General features: G+C 49.0%; 1 protein-coding gene across 1 annotated transcript in view; it reads left to right on the forward strand.

Annotated features, from left to right (window-relative positions):
• Positions 1-292: 292 nt before the first annotated feature.
• The window catches only part of GPR143 (G protein-coupled receptor 143), a 30,790-nt gene continuing 11,806 nt past the window's right edge, over positions 293-19,276 (forward strand). The window contains exons 1-7 of the mRNA XM_045538433.1: positions 293-683; positions 4,160-4,269; positions 5,221-5,315; positions 12,941-13,033; positions 15,332-15,441; positions 17,694-17,802; positions 18,872-18,989. Coding sequence (XP_045394389.1) covers positions 353-683; positions 4,160-4,269; positions 5,221-5,315; positions 12,941-13,033; positions 15,332-15,441; positions 17,694-17,802; positions 18,872-18,989 — 966 coding nt within the window. The 5' untranslated portion in view covers positions 293-352. The remainder of the gene's footprint in view (positions 684-4,159; positions 4,270-5,220; positions 5,316-12,940; positions 13,034-15,331; positions 15,442-17,693; positions 17,803-18,871; positions 18,990-19,276) is intronic.

Consider the following 19,276-nt stretch of genomic DNA (forward strand, 5'->3'; position numbering starts at 1 on the left):
ATGTTCTGGTGCCTGAAAGGCATCAAGATCAGGAGGTCAAAATCCTAAATAGGAAAGATCTGCCTCGTGAGGCCTGTGTTTCTAGTAAGACCAGTTAAGAGGAGACGGCAGGTTTGGGGCTGTAGACGCTGGAGCATGAAACCACCAGGAAGCCTTGGTGAATGGGGAGAAAGCTGACCTTACAGACCGCCCCCCTCCTCCTCTCCCCCTCCTCCTTTCCCCCTCCTCCACCGCCCAAGCATCACCCTCGTGAAGCCTCGTGGCGTTTGCGGAGGGCACGGGCCCCCACCGCGCCTGGCGCCTTTTCTGCAAGCGCGGGGGGTTGGGGTGGAGGGGGAGAGCAGGGCGCGTGATGCCCCCGGCTCGCCCAGCACATGACCCAGGCGGGCCGGCGGGGTCCTGGCATTCCCGCGCCGCTTCCCCCAGCAGGGCCATGGCCTCTCCTCGCCTGGGGACTTTCTGCTGCCCCACCCGGGACGCGGCCACGCAGCTCGTGCTGCGCTTCCAGCCGCGGGCGTTCCACGCGCTGTGTCTGGGCAGCGGCGCGCTCGGCCTGGCGCTGAGCCTCCTGCAGCTGCTGCCCCGGCGCCGGCCCGTGGGTCCCGGGGCCCCCGCCAGCTCCCCGCCGGCCTCGGTCCGCATCCTGCGCTCCGCCGCCGTCTGCGACGTGCTCGGCTGCCTGGGTAAGGGCGCCGGCCCGCGGGGCTGGACCTGCGGGTGTCCGGGGAGGGCGCGCGGCCCGGGGGTCGAGAAGTGACGGGCCTCCCGGGAGGGCACAGCCCTGGGGTGGGGCAGGGATCCTACGCTGGAAGCTGGAGGCGGTTCTCTAGGGATCCGACCGGACGACCAGGTGATTCTGCAAAGCGAGATGGTCGGAAAAATTCATGTCCAAGGGACGTTGAGTTTTTAAAGATAAGTTTATTGTGTTTGATATAGGGAAACTTCAGACAGCGCAGTTAAGCAGTGGGTTTTGCTTAACTGCACCGAGGAGAGCCTAACAGTTAACACACTGTGTGTGTGTGTGCGCGCGCGCGCGCGCCTTTCTATTTTGCACTGTATAGTCTTTCCAGAGTGTTTTTTAACCTGAACCCCTTCCCTGTCCAGGCCTTTTAGGTTTGGTTTGCACAACACATGCGTGCAAACTGCAGCGCCCAGGTCAAACCCTGCTGCCACTCCTCTACATGAGTTAAGAATAGTTTTAGATTTTAAGTTTTTTTTTTTTTTTTTGAGACAGGGTCTCACTCTGTCGCCCTGGCTACAGTGCAGTGGTCTGATCATAGCTCACTGCAGCCTCAAGCTCCTGGGCTCAAGCGATCCTCCTCCCTCAGCCTCCCAGTAGCTGAGACTACAGGCACCCTCCCCAACCCCCGCTAATTTTTCTATGTTTTGTGGAGCGGGCTTTCACTCTTGCTCAGGCTGGTCTTCATCTCCTGACCTCAGGTGATCCTCCCACCTTGGCCTCCAAAAATGCTAGGATTACAAGCATTTTAAGACGTTTTTAAGAATCAGAATAAGAAGGATATTTGCTGGCATGGGACTATACACGAAATTTAAATATTAGTGACCATAAATAAAGTTTCATGGGTACGAAGCTATGCCATGCACGTGCACTTATGCATTGTCTAGGCCTGCTTTTGCCCTAGGAGGGCAGATTGAACGTTGGATGGAGAAAGTATGGCCCACAAAGCTGAAAATATTTACTGTCTGGTCCTTTACAGAACAAGTTTGCCAACATCTGCTTTAAACTATAGCATGACATTTTTTACAGACCTCTAAGCTAGATTTTGCCATTTTAACTATTCATTTTGGAAAATTTCCAATATACATAAATGTAGTATATTATATAGAAGCAAGTGTAGTGAATTTCCCTGTACCCATCACCCAGCTTCACCCACATCCCTCGTCACCCTCCTCACTGGATTAATTTGAAGCAAATCCCAGGCTTTGTATCATTTTGTCCGTTTGGATCTCAGTATAGAGCTCTAAAACATAAGAACTTTAAACATATATATCTCTAATATAATTATCACTTTCAAGTAATTAAAACCAATTCCTTAATATTATCAGTGTATGTCCATTTGTCTCAAAAAGGTTATTTTACAGTTGGTTTGTTCAAATCAGGATCCAAATACTGTCCACCCTTTGCAATTGGCTGATGGGTGCTGACCATTTTGAAAATGTATTTTCCAGTAATGTTTGTCCTTGAAGCAAAGACTGTTAAGTATATGTTAACTGTCCTTTGTATGGCACCTTGAGCAGGTGTCTGGGCACAGGTGGCTATGTGTCCCAGGGCCCAGTCCTGTCCTGTTCTATGCCCAAAGTGACAAAGATTTGACTGGAGACACTCAAGAACCTTGACTTCAAATAATGCTGTGCAACCTCAAGTTGCTTTCTCAGATGTGAGGAACGAGACGAGGAAGCAACATTCCCTTTCCATTAGGGATAAAATCATTTTGGCACAGGACAAGTCAATCAAAATTGTTTTTTTTCCTGGTTCCACTAAATCACTTTGAAAAGCGTCTTCATAGTAATTTAGTTTCTATAACTTGAATGTCTGGAAATAAGATGTACCTAAACATCTTTTAATGGTTAGCGAATAATACTTGCATATCCTTTAGCCTTAGAAAGGAAGTGATGACATTGTGGGCAAATGGGCAGAAGTGGAAGTCAGGAGAGGGCTGCGTGGTCGGGACCCCTTACCGAAAAATAAGAAATTTGAATGCGTACTGCATTGGGCTTTCCTTAAGCTCAAAGGAGTGCTATATGCTGAAAATGTTAAGGTGCTATACAGAAGAAAGGAATTTTTTTGTTAGCAGTGGCTTGATAATGAGAAGATATATCTTAAGCTTTTAGTGTCCACAGTTGTCCTTTAGTGGCATATTACATAGTATGTGTTCAGGAGTGTAGTAAATCCTTTGTGTTTAGTAGGGTATTACATAGTATATTATTAGTGGTGTACTATATAATGAGTTCAGTAGTGTATTCCATAGTGTCTTTTTAGTAGTACGTTACACAATATGTGTTCAGTAGTGTATTACATAATGTGTTCAGTAATGTATTACATAGTGTGTGTTCAGTAGTGTGTTACATAGTGTATGTTTAGTAGTGTATTACACAGTTTATGTTTAATAGTGTATCACACAGTATGTGTTTAGTAGTGTATTGCATAGTGTGTGTTCGGTAGTATATTGCATAGTGTGTGTTTGGTGGCGTATTGCTCAGTGTATTACATAGTGTTTGGCAGTGTATTACCTAGTACCTGTTCAGTAGTGTATTGCACAGTGTGTGTTTAGTACTATATTACACAGTATGTGTTCAGCAGTGTACACATGGTGTGCACATGGTGTGTGTTCAATAGTGTATTGCATAGTGCGTGTCAAGTAGTGTGTTACATGTACACCGATACACACTAATATATAGTGTGTAGCTTTGTATTGTTTACAGTTTTCCTTTAGCAGTATGTTACATAGTACAAGTTTAAACAGAGTATTGCATTACCTAACAAAGTACCATAATATATTCCATGAGTGGGTGTACTGTTTTGAGTGTTAGATATTTGTGTCTAATAGCAAGGGGAACTCACAAATAATAAATGTTAGAAGCAAATTATTGAGACCTAATTTGTGAAAATCTTAAATGTATTTTTAAAAAGAATGAAGGAACTATATATTAAAACTTCCGAATTGTGCTTTTTGAATCATTCTTTTTTATATGAGGAATAATTAACATGGACACTAAAAATGCAGCTGAGAAATAGATTGCTAGTCGCATAGTGGTTTTGTAATGCCAAGTAAACAAAGAAACTGGGGATGAGACTGTGACTAACAGTGGTTTAAGTCGAAATCAAAGTGCCCAGGTTTGCTTTGCTGCTGTAGGAGTTACTTTCTGAGTAACGCAGTCTTCTTTTGTTCTCTCTCTGCACGCACCAATGTACATATTCTTTCTTTCTTTTTTCCCTCCTCCCTCCCTCTTTCTTTTCTTCTTCTGTTCTTTTTCCCTTCCTCCCTCCCTTTCTTCCTTCCTTCCTTTCTTTCTTGCTTCATTCATTCCTCCTACCTCCTTACTATCTATCTACCTATCAATCATTTTTACAAAGCAACAAGTCAGCTTTAGATTTGAATTAGGATCAGACATAAAGTACCATCTAACTCTCTCTCAGGTATTGTAATCCGGTCTACGGTGTGGTTAGCATGCCCAGATTTCGTTGAAAGCATCTCCGATGTGAACGGAACAGACATTTGGCCTGCTGCTTTCTGCGTGGGGAGTGCGGTAAGCCCACCCCCCTTTGTCCGCCCTCCCCCCTACCTGTGCTCAAGGTGTGAGCTGTGGGCCTCAAAGCCCAGTAGCACCAACCTCAGGGAGTCTGTAGGAAATGCAGATTCTGAGGCCCTGCCCCAGCCCTACTGATCAGGAACGCAGCCAACCATCTGGGTTTTAACAAACCTTCCAGGGGCTGCTGCCGCGCACTCAGGTGCTGTTCCCCCACCTCCACCCCTCAGCACACACGTGCACCTGGCCTGAAATAGAGCCACAGTCAAAACCAGCTGGCAAAAAAAAAAAAAAGTTACCAATATATTGGATGTATTTCACTTAATGAAATATATGTTTAAATAGATTAGAGTATGCAAACATATAAACAAATCATTAAATAAATAAGTATACATTATACATGCACACAGACACACACATATGTTATGTGATGCTCAAGGGAGTGACGCGAAGTGCGTGCCTACGCACACTGATGCGGTGGTGACTGCCTGCTCCGTGGCAGAGTGGCCACCTTCCTTGCCTCCCTCCCCGACGATGGAGTATCTGTTTCAGCCCGTGATAACGAGGCATCTTGATCTTGTTTCGAACACCCCCTTCGCCTTCTACTTGAAAGCGCGTTCTGAGTCTTTCCTGCCCGTACTAATTCGTTCTCAGAAAAACAGCTTCCAGTTCAAAGCCCCCGTGAGCCTTCTTACCAGTTTAAACCGCACATCTTAACCTTCACCTGCCGAGCGTACAAGTGGGCCAGAAGGTGGAGTTCGTTAGTCAAATCTGGCTGAGGAGACAGGACAAGCACACACACCCAGGCCACGTCTTCCCCTGGGTTCCGGGCTCTGCGCCCACACGTGTCCCGAGAGCTTTCCTGGGCTGCTTGCTGACGTCAGCTGCTTTATTCCACGGGTGGGCTGGGCAGCGCGTGGTGCTTTGATGCTGGGCTCTTGTTGATTGCAGATGTGGATCCAGCTGTTGTACAGCGCCTGCTTCTGGTGGCTGTTTTGCTATGCGGTCGACGCCTACCTGGTGATCCGGAGATCAGCGGGGCTGAGGTATTCACCCAGGAAACAAGCAGGGATTTCGGCCCGGTTCTATTTTATGAGGAGAGTTTGGAGATACCACTGAGCCAAGTATTTTGCAGTAGGGCAGGCACCGTCCATCAGACGCTGCCAGCTGGCCCCTCTGTCTAGAACTATCCACTGAAGCTCAATTTGTATAAGAGGCCAAAGGCAGTTTCAAAACATTGAGGATTTAAAAACCTTAAAAACAAGTAATTCAATAAATTTGGGACTAGAGAAATACTAAAAAAGAATTTGCGTGAATGTGAACAAGTTTTCATTGTGTACAAAGGTTCAAGGAAAAATGTTCTAAGTATGTATTGATAGTTCGTGCTAAGTCTGGGGCCCAAGAGTGCTGGAGCGGAAGGGGGCTGCTTGGCAGGGAATGACTCAGCGTTAGTAACTTGTGTGCCGGTGGGTTTGAACTCCAGCCCAGTCACTTGTGAGCCGTGTAACTGTTGGCAAGTTGTTTAACCTCTCTGGACCTCAGCTGTAACATGGTACCCACTGCGTGAGGTCACCGGGAGGCGTAAACGTGATAGTCCCTGTGAATGGTTAAGCGCAGTGCCTGGCCGTCGAGGCTCTCGATAGATGTCAGCTGTTACTGTAGTTGTACGTGCACATGTGTTGAGGAAACAGCAACACAGAGAGCTTAACGGACAAAGAGAAGCTGGACGGTGGCAGGGCAGGGCTCCAAGTCCAGGAAGTATTTGCGCCCCCCCCCCCCCACCAAGTTCATGGTCCACTTGAATCAGGTCCCCTTTGGTTGGAGCCTTTGCTTGTTTTTTTTTTTTTTAACACCTTTACAAAGTTCACCTGTTTAAAAGTGTAAAATGAGGTGCTTTTTAGTATACTCACAGAATTGTGCAACTATAACCATCATCCAATATTGTGACATTTTAGTTATGCCCCCAAAATCTCAGCCAGTTATTGGTTACTTACCCTCATTTCCTCCTCCCCGTGGCCCCTGGCAACCATAAGTCTACTTTCTGTCTCTAGGGACTTACTTATTCTGGACATTTCATATCAGTGGAATCATACGATATATGACCCTATGTGCTTGGCTTTTTAAACTCAGCATACATAACATTTTCAAGGTTTGCCCATGTTGCAGCATGTGCCAGTACTTATTCCTGCTGTGGTCTGAATGTTTGTGTCCCCTCAAAACTCATATGTTGAAATCGTAACCCCAAAGGTGATGGTATTAGGAGGTGGGGCCTTTTGGGCAGTGATTAGGTCATAAGTGGGATTCGTGCCCTTATGGAAGAGGCCCCAGAGAGCTCCCTTGCCCCTTTCACCATGTGAGGACACAGCGAGGAGGTGCTGTCTATGAACCAGGAAGTAGGTCCTCAGCAGACACCAAATTTGCCAGCGCCTTGATCTTGCACTTGCCGTCCTCCAGAACTGTGAGAAATAAATTTCTGTTATTTATAAGATACCCAGTCTATGGTATTCTTTTTAAGAGATAGGGTCTCACTCTGTCACCCAGGCTGGAGTGCAGTGGCTCAGTGATAGCTCACTGCAGCTGCAGCCTTGAACTGCTGGGGTCAGGTGATCTTCCCGCCTCAGCCTCCTGAGTAGCTGAGACTATAGGCGCCAGCCACCGTACCAGCGTATTTTTTATTTTCTGTAAAGATAGGATCTCACTATGTTGCCCAGGCTGGTTTCAAATTCCTGGCTTCAAGCAATCCTCCCACCTTGACTTCCCAAAGTGCTTGGATTGCAGGTGTGAGCCACCATGCCCGGCACGTATTTTGTTGTAGCAGCCTGAACAGACTAAGACAATTCCTTTTCATTGTTGAATAATAATTGATTGTATGGATATACTATATTTTGTTTATCCATTTATCAGTCATTGGACATTTAGGATGTTTCCATTGTTTTGGCTATTAGGAATAATGCCACAATGAACGTTTTAGTGTTTGTATGGACATAGGTTTCATCATATATTCCTGAGTATGTACCTAGGTATGAAATTGCTGGGCCATGTTGCATCTCTGGGTATAACCTTGTAAGAAACTGCTAAACTGTTTTCCAAAGTGGGGGCGACGTTTTACATTCTCACCAGCAATGTATGAGGGTTCCAATTGCTCCACATCCTCATCAACACTTGTTATTATCTGTTTGTTTTAATTTTGGCCAACCTAGTGTGTGTGAAGTGGTAACTCATTGTGCTTTTGATTTTACTGATGGCTAAGGATGTTGAGCATCCTTTTGTGTGCTTATTGGCCATTTGTATACCTTCTTGGAGAAATGTCTGTTCAACTCCTTTGCCCATTGCTTAATTGGGCTATTTGTTTTTTATTATTGAGTTGTAGGAGTTCTTTATATAGTCTAGATACAAGTACCTTATATAGTTCACAAATATTTTATCCCATTCTGTGGGCTGTTTTTACACTTACTTGGTGGTATCCTTTGAAGCATAAAAGTTTTTTTATTTTGATGAAGTCCAATTTTTTCTGTTTCTTCCTTTGCTTTCTTATGCTTTTCCTTTCTTTTCTGTGAAATCATTGCCTAACTCAGGGTCACAAAGATTTATACCAGGTGTGGGGAACCTTTTCATGTTGGAAGGCCGCATTAATTTAGCTATAATCAAATAAGGCCTCATTCAAGAAACTTCAATTAGATATGCTTAAAAATGTACATTTTGTAAAAATCTAACTACTATGTACTTAATATTATTTCAAAAAATGAAAACTACTTGTTAATTTTAAAGTTAATTAACCTTTTAATGACTTTGTTATGCCTGCTTTTTGTTGGAAAGCATTTGAATATTTGGTTGCAGCATGGATATTTACAGTTTCAGTTGATCCTCTAGATGGGTATCAGTCATTTCTGACCTTAGGGGCATCTTGATTTGGGTTAGGTAGGAGAAGGTAGATTAACAGCAGTAAGTAGCTGAAAAGCAAAAAAGCATTTTTCAGGCATGTTGTCGAACGTGTGGGGTCCGAAGCGGCAGTCTGAGAACTGTGTGCACTCAGGGGACAGGCAGAGGCCGTAGAAACTGGGATAGGCAGTCACGAAGCCTCCCTCACCCCCAGGAGAGCGTTTGGGAATTCATTTTGGAGCTCAGCATTCAGAAGGCAGGACACCGGGGGTGCTGGAGTCCAGAGGATGCTGGGCAGAGTGTGGCCGCGGGGACCCACCATCATGCAAAAGGTGAATGTCTGAGGACGTGAAGCATCCAGACGCCTCCCAAGGACAAGAGCAAGGGCGGGTTTCCAGGACTAGGATGACCATCTGTGGGGAGTGAAGTGGGCTCTCCCGTCAAAGAGGAACAGGCACAGGGCAGAGCGAGAGGACAGGTGCTCAGCTGCCATGGAGACCAGGTCCCCAGCTCTTAGCTGGCACAAGTCCCACTTCCTGGAGGCTGCGTGTGAGGTCTCGAGGGGACACCACTGGATGGGCTGAGCCAGGCCTCAGAGCGTGGGTTCAAAAGCCTTTGTAGCTCCTCTTTTAAGAGGCAGCTTGTTTCCAGAGCCGTGGGTGGAGCTGAGTCTGCAGGTGGCCATTAAGAGACTGCAGCTGGAGGGTGGGGACGGGGGTGTCCTGACCAATTCCAGGGCAGAGGGCCAGGCGTTGCAGGTAAGGCTGGATTCAGCTCCACATTCCTTTCTAGAGCCTCTCAGTGCTGAGCTGTTTTCTTTGGCACAGGAGTATTTTTACTTTTAATCTGAATCCTAAGACATGTCATTAAGACAGATTTAAAGTTAGAATTGAAACCACTACTCTGGTTCCAGGTGTGGGATATACAGGTTTTAAACAGTAACAGAAAGCACCTGGGATCCTGGAACAGGCCTCGGATCGAAGTCAGTACTTGCTCTGTGAAAATGGCAGTGTGAGAGGAAAGCGGGCCCGGGAGGACCTTCACGTGCCTGGACGTGGAAACTGCCTGGCGTTTGCACAAAGGACGAGCGTGTGCGGCCGCTGCCTGCTGGGGTGGGGTGCGGACTCCGGCCTGCGGGGACTTGAGGTCGCGCACTGGTTCACGTGGCTGCTGCCTGCACAGCCGGCAGCACCTGACTGCCACCCCCACCCCCGCGCAGGGCCGTCTGGGGCAGGGAGCTGTCACTCTCCCACCTCAGAGCTCTTGCTTGCGAGCACCGTCCCACCCAAGGCCTGGGCCTGCAAGGAGCGATGCTGCACTCTCCAGCAGGCCAGTGCCCTTCGGAGGCCCCCGCGTAGGTTATCTGGGTGTCCCACAAAGTGCCGGGTCCTGGGCAAGAGCCTGCATTGCTGGGACCTCCCCACCCGCCCACTCCCAGCCCAGCCCGGCCCGGCCAGGGAAGGGCCACGCCGGGAACCGGTTACAATGTGGGAGGCTAAGTATGTTGGAGTCTCTCCTTAGGAGAGAGAGCTGGCCACAAAATGTTTATTGCCCTCCAGAAGCTCGCTCCGTGTGTGCAACTGTTCTCTCCCCTCCCTGTAGAAGGCCGTCCTTTCTCGCTCGCAGCCCCGACCGGCCGCTTTGTCCACACGGCTGACCTTTGGCGTTAAGGTCCCAGTGGGATGGGGTTGTGCATGTGCCCGGAGTCTGGTGGAGGGGCGAGGGATGCGGGGCCGAGGAGGCAGCACGCGCTGGACGGCCCGTCCGACAGCTCTGCTGCGCCTCACCCCCTGGGGAAGCAGGGGGGGCTGGACAGCAGTAGAGATGAGTGACAGAGCTGGTCCAAGAACGCCCCTATGCGGGGCTGCGGAGGCAGGAAGGCAAGGAAGGAAAGCCGCCTCCTGTCGGGGACCATCCGGTTCCCACCCGGTTCTGGAGAGACCCCTGCCCGTGAGGGCTGAGCACTCAGACTGGTGTGCTGGCCATTCGGTGCGGAGACCATTCGGGAAGGGCTGGGCTGGGCTGGGAGCTCCTTGCTTATGGGGTGAGCCCGGTGCTTAGGAGGCCTCAGACAGCCCAGGAGGGACCCAGCTGGGTCAGGTTCATGATCTCCTGGTGGGGCACCCCAGGTTCAGGTCAAGGTTTGGTGCAGACCCCTCTGGATCCATTTCCATGTCTGAGAAGCAGGCGCTACAGAGAAAGCAGATAAAACCAAGAATTGCCCCTTTTCCTCCCTTTCTGTCATGTCCCCAGAAACCCTGGAGTCACAGTCATTGCCTGATTTCTTCCCAAATCTACCCCCCCACCACCTTTTTTTTTTACTGAGTTTTCTTTTTATCCAGATTCTGTTGTGTTTTTTCAAGCTTTAAGATTTATCTTACTGAAATATCTTCTTGAAAAAATGAAGAGTCCACCAGTGGATTCTCGTTGTACTTAGACTAAAACTGACACTGTCCTGTGGCCCACAGGGTTCTGGGCCCTGGGCCTCACCGCACTGCCCTCCTGCCCGCCCTTCCTCCTCCCAGCCTCCCTGCTCCGCCACACCGAGCTCCCAGCTGCCACAAGCAGCCGGCTTTCCTTGACTCGGGGCCTCTTCTCCAATCTCCGAAGCCAGCCGTGGTGGGTCACGTCCTTCCCACATTCTCTCTTCCCTGGTCCTCCGAGGCTGACAGAGTTTCCCTGCTCTTGTGGATTCTGCTGATTCCATGGGGCCCACCCAGTTAATCTGGGGTGATCTCCTGATCTCAGAAATCCTTAACCACATCTGCAAAGTCTCTTTTGCCATATGAGGGAACGTAGTCACACAAGTTCTGGAGATTAGGACGGGACATCCTTGGGGGGCCTTACTGGGACTGTCACAAGTGTTTGGCCACTTTAGTTTACAAACATAATCTCATGTCTTAGATTAATCACAGCTCCGAAGTTAATTTAATGTAAAATCTTCTCCCCAGCCAGCCCCCCCCCACAATGGGAGGGGTAGGGACATTACTCTGCTTCTTGTTTGTCACCTTCTCCAGGTGGTCACCCCCAAGGGCAGGGTCTTTGTTTTATTCTTGGTGTTTCCATTGCCTACCACAGACATGGTCTCTTGCTCAGTAAACGTTCAGCCAATAAATGCTGAGTGGGACACATTGCCCTGATAGAACTCTACGCTCTTTTTCAGTTGAGATATAATTTACAGGCCAGCCTGCCTTGGAGGGCAACAGAAGTGGCAGAAAGCGGCACAGGCAGGCCACAGAGGGCTTCATTGTGCCCATGGATGGGAAGAGCACCTCGAGGCTCTGAGCAGCGGGTCTGGACAAGGCAGTGCTGCTAGTAATCAGCTGGGTGTTTGGATTCAGCGTGGACACCTTTTCCGCCTCAGGGCATCTTCCTGGGATGCAGCTATAGCCGAATAAGCGGGGAGGCTGGGTAGGTGTGGAGGGTGGGCAGGAGCACCGCGTGAGCACCTGGCCTGTGAGATGGTGTCTCGGTCTGCCAGGCTGCTGTAACAGACACCGCACGCTGGGCGGCGTATGAACAACGGACATGTATTTCTCACAGTGCTGGAGGCTGGGAGTCCAAGATCCCGGCGTGGCAGAGTCTGTGTCTGGGGAGGACTCACTTCCTGGTTCACAGACAGCACCTTTTCCCTGTGTCCTCACATGGTGGAAGGGGCGAGTGGAGCTCTCTGGGGTCCCTTTTATAGTGGCACTAATCCCATCCATGATGCTCCACCCTCATGATGTCATCACCCCCCAAAGGGCCCACCTCCTCATGCCATCACCTTGGGGTGAGGATTTCAACATGAATTTCGAGGGGACACACACATTCAGGTCATAGCATGTGAGAATGAAAAAATGCCATCAGAGGGTACTGTAGGCAGAATTTCCTTTTCCACAGTTGATGCAGACTGGGTCCTGTTTACATCAAGTCTCAAATGTAGCAGCCACTGTCACTAGGATGGCTATGATCTAAGTTGTAAAATAAGTTTAGCAAAGGTGTGGAGAAATTAGAACCCTTCTATGTTGCTGGTGGTAAAACGGCGCTGCCACGGTGGAAATAGTTTGGCATTTCCTCAAAAAGTTAAATGTAGAAATACCATCTGACCCAGCAATTGCGCTCCTGGGTCTATACCCCAAAGAGTTGGAAACAGGAACTCAAACAAATACTTGTACACGAATGTTCACAGCAGCACAATTCACAGTAGCCAAAAGGTAGAAACAGCCCAACACCCATAGCTGGATGGATGGACGCACAGAGTGCTGTCTGTCCGTACCTCGGAATGGATTCAGTCATAGAAAGGAACGAAGGTCTGACACCTGCTACCACGGGGATGAACCTCAAATACATCATGCGTGTGGAAAGAAGCCAGCCACAAAAGGCCACATAGCATTTGGTTCCATCTATGTGAAACGTCCAGGGCAGGCAAATCCACGGAGACGGAAAGTGGGTTCGTGGTTGCCAGGGGCTGCGGTGGGGGAGGGCAGGGAGGGCTTAGTGCGGATGGGTCCTCCTTTGGGATGATGAAAACATTTTGGAACTAGACAGTGGCGATGGCTGTACAGCACTGTGCATGTACTAAAGGCCACTGAATTGTCCCCTTTCAAATAGTTGATTTTATGTTATGTGAATTTCACCTGAATTAATAATTTAAAAAATCCTCAGCAACAACATAAGGAAACTTTGCGGCGGGGTTCTGCTCCGTGTGCGTGGTCCTGACCTTTCTGGAGCAGGAGAGCTGGTCTGGTAGCTCCAAGGCGGGACCGCTGGGCCCCCCTGAGCTGTGGCCACCGTTGTGCTTGTGTCCTAGCACTGTGCTGCTGTACCACATCATGGCGTGGGGCCTGGCCACCCTGCTGTGCGTGGAGGGAGCGGCCATGCTCTACTACCCCTCCGTGTTCAGGTAAGCCGGACTGCAGCGCCCCAGGGGAGCCTATCCCTGGCCCGTGCTGTGTTCTCTGACAGGGGCCCTGATGCAGAGTCGGGCCATTGTCTTGGGGCCACAGGGTGTGGCACTCACAGCCAGGAGCCAGAGGGCTTGCTGCTGCAGTCCCTTGCACCCTGCAGCCTTCTCCATCTCCCCTGCCTCTGCCTCTCCTGACCGTGTGCCCAGGCGCCTGTGCGCACAAGCACGTGTGCAAGGCTTTTGTTGTAACCCCTCTGCATCAGTCTGTGTCCAAGTTTTAGGTGTATCCACGTGTTAGTGCGGCTTCCTCACGCCCTTTCTTTAATTTGTATTCTCCACACCTCTGGGTGAGCAGGTGAGTTTGACACTCCAACTCGGGAGGATGCGGGAGAGGGGACAGGGAGCCCTGGGGAGAGCTCATCCTGTGCCCCTGTTCCCTGCACTTCCTCACTTTTCTTCCCTTCTGCATGCTCGGCTGTCTGCAACGCAGGGACAGGTAGACGTGGCCGCCGAATGTCTCGGGCATTTCTTCATGTTTAAAATCCTGTCCGTGCAACACCCGGTTGCAAAGCCTCCCTGCAAGGCTATGTACTCTAACTTCCAGTGTAAACCTGGAACACAGGTGGACAGAGTCTCTTTGTCTGTGATTCTAGGGCTGTGTAGACCAAGGACCAGCACAGCACAACCCTCCGGACAAATTCAGTCTCCACCTGTTTCTGTACATAAAGTTTCATTGGAATGTAGCCACAGCCATTTGTTTATGTCCCGTGGCTGCTTTTGCACAACAATATCACAGCTGAGTAGCTGCAACGGAGACCAAAAGCTGAAAATATTTACCATCTGTCCCCTTACAGAGAAACTTGGCTGACCAGTGGCATAGATCATTTCTCCCCCTTCTTTTTCAGCTTCTTGCAGCTACTCAATTAGACGTCTCCAAACTGGTGTTGTCTTGTCAACTGTGAACATGAACAGGGAGTTCTGTGTAGATCCTTCTGGACGATCTGCTTTCCTGGGGGACCTCAATAGGACAGACACAGTGTCAGAGCAGTTATAACAGAATGCACTTAATTGGAAAGGGGGTCTCTGTCCCTCACCCTCACTCGTGGCACCCTGGAGACTCCTGGCAAAGTTGCACCTGAGCCCCTGGGGGCCACTGCGGCAGGGCTCCCGGGGTCTTCGGGAGCTGCTGTTGTCAGCGTCCTAATCCCTGATCATCTCTGCATCCTCACATCCCGAGATCTGGGGCTCTGGGCATTCTTGAGGCTCACGGCCTCACACTCTTGTCATTTACCTTCTGCCTTTGTACTGGAGTCACTTCTCTTCTTGTCTTGTTTCCCTTTCTCTCCCCAAGCCTGTCCGACCGCATCTCAGCCTTCACAGCTGCAGGGGAAAGCACCCATTAGAAGAAGGTGGCATCGCAAGGTGGCACAGTCATCCTTCCTATGGCCAGGGGAGACGCCTATTGCATTGTTCCTACCTGATTCTTTTGCATTTTCTGCCATTTGTCCCCTTCTGGGCCGACCATTCCATGGATATCAAAACAAGGGTGTTTTTACCCGTTTTTGTCACCCCACCTCCATGGCCACGAGGCTGCTTGGTCGTGCGCTTTGCTGCCTCCCTCTTTCTGAGCTGTCCTCTCTCCCCATGGTCTGCAGTTGTCCCGTCCTCTGTACCACCTGTCTGCTCTCCCACATTGTGCATTTCTTAGCCAGTAGCTCCTACCATGGCGACACACGTGTGTAGGGCTCCCACCATGTCCTGTGGTAGCCGGTGAGTCCCGGACCCTTCCGTAGAAATCCTCATCCCTTGCCCTGACGCGAACCTCTGAGACGATTGTTCCCATAACCATAAGGACAACGCACTTTAGAGGTGCAGCTGGCATATTTTGAGTTGCTGAAGGAGAGGGACTAGATCTCATTCATGTTACTGCCAAGCCAAGCAGGAAGTACTCCAGCCCTAACTAGTTAACGAGGGCCTTCGTCTCTGCTTGAACTCTGGAATCCACCAGCCCAGAGTGTCTTTTCCTCTCTTATCTTTTCCCAGCAGTGACCTTCAGAGGCTGCCCGGGTGGGACACCTTCGAGGGCCTCCCGTGTATGAGGCAGAAACGTGACCGACCTGCCTGACCCTCCTGCAATTTATGGCCTGTTCCAGACATGAGAAATGAGTCAGATTTCCTCTGGGCAGAGTCAGAGGCAGACTGATGCATTTCCCTCTTATCTGGGCTTCCAGATGAGCAGATGTATTTCAGCCACAGCCTTGTCTCTGAGAAGAATGACGTGGTTTCCTCCCTCAGGTGCGAGAGGGGCCTGGACCACGCCATCCCCCACTACGTCACCACGTACTTGCCGCTGCTGCTGGTGCTCCTGGCCAACCCCATCCTGTTCCAAAAGACGGTAGCTGCAGGTAAATGACAGGGCCATCCTCCGGGTGCACGGCTGCTGGGTACGGCCCCATGCCTCGGGCTCAGATAATGACAAATGTTGTCCTTCTGGAATTAGCCAGGACAGTTGACCCCATTCGTCATCCTCCAGAAACACAGAATACAGCTGGGGAGAGTGGCAGGTTTAATAAATGGACACGAGCAAGGCTTTGCCAACATTGCTCAAGGCCAGGAAGAGTGGACATTTCCATTCTGTGCTGGGCTCATCCTGGGTCTGCCCCGGGAGCGTCCTTGGATGACTGCGGAGGTGCCTGCCGGAGGAGCAGAAGGAGAGGCGGGGGTGGGGGATGGACAGGGTATGCAGTGAGGAGGCTCCAGTCCCGGGGCACACTCGGCCTGCACCTTTTACAGGAAGTGAGTCAAAGGCGGAGCTTAGAACTGGGTAAGACGGATGTCCCAAGCTGCGGAATGCTAGGGAGAGACCTCTGGGCTGGGGTTGGGGTCCTGCGGTGCAGCCTCACCACCTCCTAAAGCAGCGTGGCCTGGAGTGAGCCTGCAGCCTACTTTGGCTGCTGAGGGTCTCCCAGGGCAGAGCGGGAATGAGGAAGTTTGCCTCAACCAGAAGGTGCTTGGAGGATCAGCTGTTGATTGTAGAATTTTTTAAAAACATGGTTCAAACTACTGTATCACTAGTAATAGGAAATGATTGCAGCTCTTTGAGCTAGTCTTTTCTTATCAACATTTAAATATAGTATATTATTAATAAATATAGCAGGTTTTTACAAAATTGCATAAAAATGATTCGAGTACATCAAACAAATGAAAATGACATATAGAAAGAAGACTAAGGCTGGGCGCGGTGGCTCACACCTGTAACCCTAGCACTCTGGGAGGCCGAGGTGGGAGGATCGCTTGAGGTCAGGAGTTTGAGACCAGCCTGAGCAAGAGCAAGAGCCCATCTCTACTAAATATAGAAAAATTAGCCGGGCGTGGTGGCACATGCCTGTAGTCCCAACTACTCGGGAGGTTGAGCCCATGAGTTTCAGGTTGCAGTGAGCTATGATGACACCACAGCACTCTAGCCCAGGTGATAGAGTGAGACTCTGTCTCAAAAAAAAAGAAGAAGACTGAAAAGAAATACACAAAGATGTTAACAGTGGTTGTCTCTGGATGGAGGGACCAGGCATTGTTAATACTTCTCTAAACTTTTTTATATTTTCTAACTGTCTATAAGGAGAAATTTAAATTTTTTAAATATTTTAACAAGTGTGAATTTTTTTTTTTTTTTGAGACAGGGTCTCGCTCTGTCACCCAGGCTAGAGTGCAGAGGTGTCATCACAGCTCACTGCAACCTCAGATGCATGGACTCAAGTGATCCTTCTGCTTCAGCCTCCCGAGTAGCTGGGACTACAGGCACATGCCACCACACCTGGCTAATTTTTTTCTATTTTTTGCAGAGATGGGGTCTCGCTCTTGCTTAGGCTGTTCTCAAACTCCTGAGCTCAAGTGATCTTCCCCCCTCACCCTCTCAGAGTGCTAGGATTACAGGCATGAGCCACTGCACCTTGCCTGTGAATTATTTTTATAATAGAGAAGACAAACCCTTGAAAATATAGCTCCTGGCCATCTGTGCACAGTGGCACTTTGGGAGGCTGAGGCAGGAGGATTGCTTGAGGCTAGGAGTTGGAGACCAGCAGGGGAACATAGTGAGATCCTCTCTCTACAAAAAATAGAAAAATCAGCCAGGCATGGTGTGCGTGCCTGTAGTCATAGGTATTCAGGAGGCCGAGGTTGTAGGATCGCTCAAGCCCAGGAGTTTGAGGTTGTAGTGAGCTGTGATTGCACCACTGCACTCCAGCTCTGGCAACAGAGTGAGACCTTGACAGATATAGTTCCTGAACTAGGAAAATCCAAATAAAATCGAAGTAATGTACCTCTGTTAATTTCTTAGTTGTGACAAAGCTCCCGTGGTTGTGGATGGTGTTCACGTTGTAGGAAGCTGGGTAAGGGGACAGGTATCCAGGAGCTCTTGTGCTATCTTTGCAACTTTTATGTAAATCTAAGATTATGTCAAAGTAAAAATTTTAAAAGTAAATATTCCTTAGAGTGTGTGAGGACTCCACTGGGCGCTGTGGGGAGCGTCAGTGACTTGCTCTGCCCCAGGCCCCCTGTGCTCAGGGCTGCCGTGTGCTGTGCTCTGCGTTGCCGGCCCTCTGTGCCGCGCAGTAGCCGGAACCGCGCGCGAGCAGGAAATGGTCCTCTCTGTTCCTTGCAGTGGCCTCTCTGCTGAAAGGAAGACAAGGCATTTACACCGAGAACGAGAGAAGGATGGGAGCCGTGATCAAGATCCGATTTTTCAAAATCATGCTGGTTTTGATGATCTGGTAACCTTTCTCCTGCTTCTTTATTGCTAGTGGGGAGGGCGCGCACACAACTCGCCTTTTGTCTTTGGGAGTGTAACGGCGAGTTCCAAGGGGAAGAGTCTTTGCGGAGGAAATCTATGCGACTGTGCCAGGTGCCCTTGGAGGCAGTGCACGGAGGACAAGGGAGCAAGTCCAACATTCAGGAATTTCTGGAAAAATATTCAAATCTACTCAAATTCTATGCAAAGCCCTTAGAACACCTGCTCCTGGGGTTAGTTTTGAAATGTCCCAACCGTGTGCATCTGGTATCTCGTCTCACTGCTGGGGTTAAGCAAAATAAAGTGCTTGGTCCTGCTTTTTAAATCTACCCCTTGGCCCCAGTCTTGACGCCAGAATCACATCTGTGATGACGCATGGCTCAGTTAAGAGGCCCAGAGGACAGGCTGAGCAACTTTTCTCTCCTCAGTTTTCCCAACCGCTGGTATCCTGCCCAAATGCTTCAGGTGGATGCTTTGAAAGTCGACCGGTAACCAATACAAAAAAGATTGGAATCCGAACACGCTGCACTGTGGTGAATCTATACTTTGCAGGACAGGGCAAGCCCTGTGGTGTTAATAATTCACCTGATATGTGGAGGTTTGGAGAGATGTCAATTATCTCTAGATAAAAATATACTCAGCTCACCATTTCCAATTTCACCGACCCACCTAGAATAACATTGAAAAATTCCAACATAAAAATGTCAAGATAAGGTTTGCTTTGGTTTCTGTCAAACCTTTAGGTACTTCTCAAACAAAGAATGAATTCTGGGTTACGTGATATAGTGCCAGAAAACTCCACCCTGATGTGGTGTTGAGTGTTACCGTTGGAAGGATTTGCTGACCTCTGCTTTGGACTGAGAGGAGTTATGTTTTTTGACTTACATTCTTGGTGTGCTGTTTCCTTGTAGTTTTTGACTGCTGAAGTGGTTATCTCTTCACCTAAGAGTTAGCACTTTCAGGCTATGGTAGAGATTGTTCCCTGACCCCAGCATTAAAAAATGAATTTTATTCAACGTTCTCTTTACCTGTGGCCATTTTCTTTCCAACAGTTGGTTGTCAAATATCATCAACGAAAGCCTTTTATTCTATCTTGAAATGCAAACGGATATCAATGGAAGCTCTTTGAAACGTGTTAGAAATGCAGCCAAGACCACATGGTTTATTATGGTAGGTCAACCTAGATTTCAGATTTTTGCTTATAAAAAAAAAAGAAAGAGAACCACTCAGAAGTACAATGTATTGTTATTTAAATACAGAATGAGCTGAATGGTTCCCGGTCTGCCTGCATCTGGCGTTGGTGTGCTGGCTAGCTAGTTTCATTCATTGTTGGGATTGTTATTCTAAGGTACAACTCCGGTAAATCAGTTTGGCGCAGTGTCAAACCTTTCAGTCAGTCTCACAATGTCACAGCATTTATCTTGAAAGGATATTTCAGACCATGCAGAGATGAAGAT

Source organism: Lemur catta, chromosome X (genome assembly GCF_020740605.2).
Source record: "Lemur catta isolate mLemCat1 chromosome X, mLemCat1.pri, whole genome shotgun sequence".
In the NCBI taxonomy this organism is placed as follows: Eukaryota; Metazoa; Chordata; class Mammalia; order Primates; family Lemuridae; genus Lemur; species Lemur catta.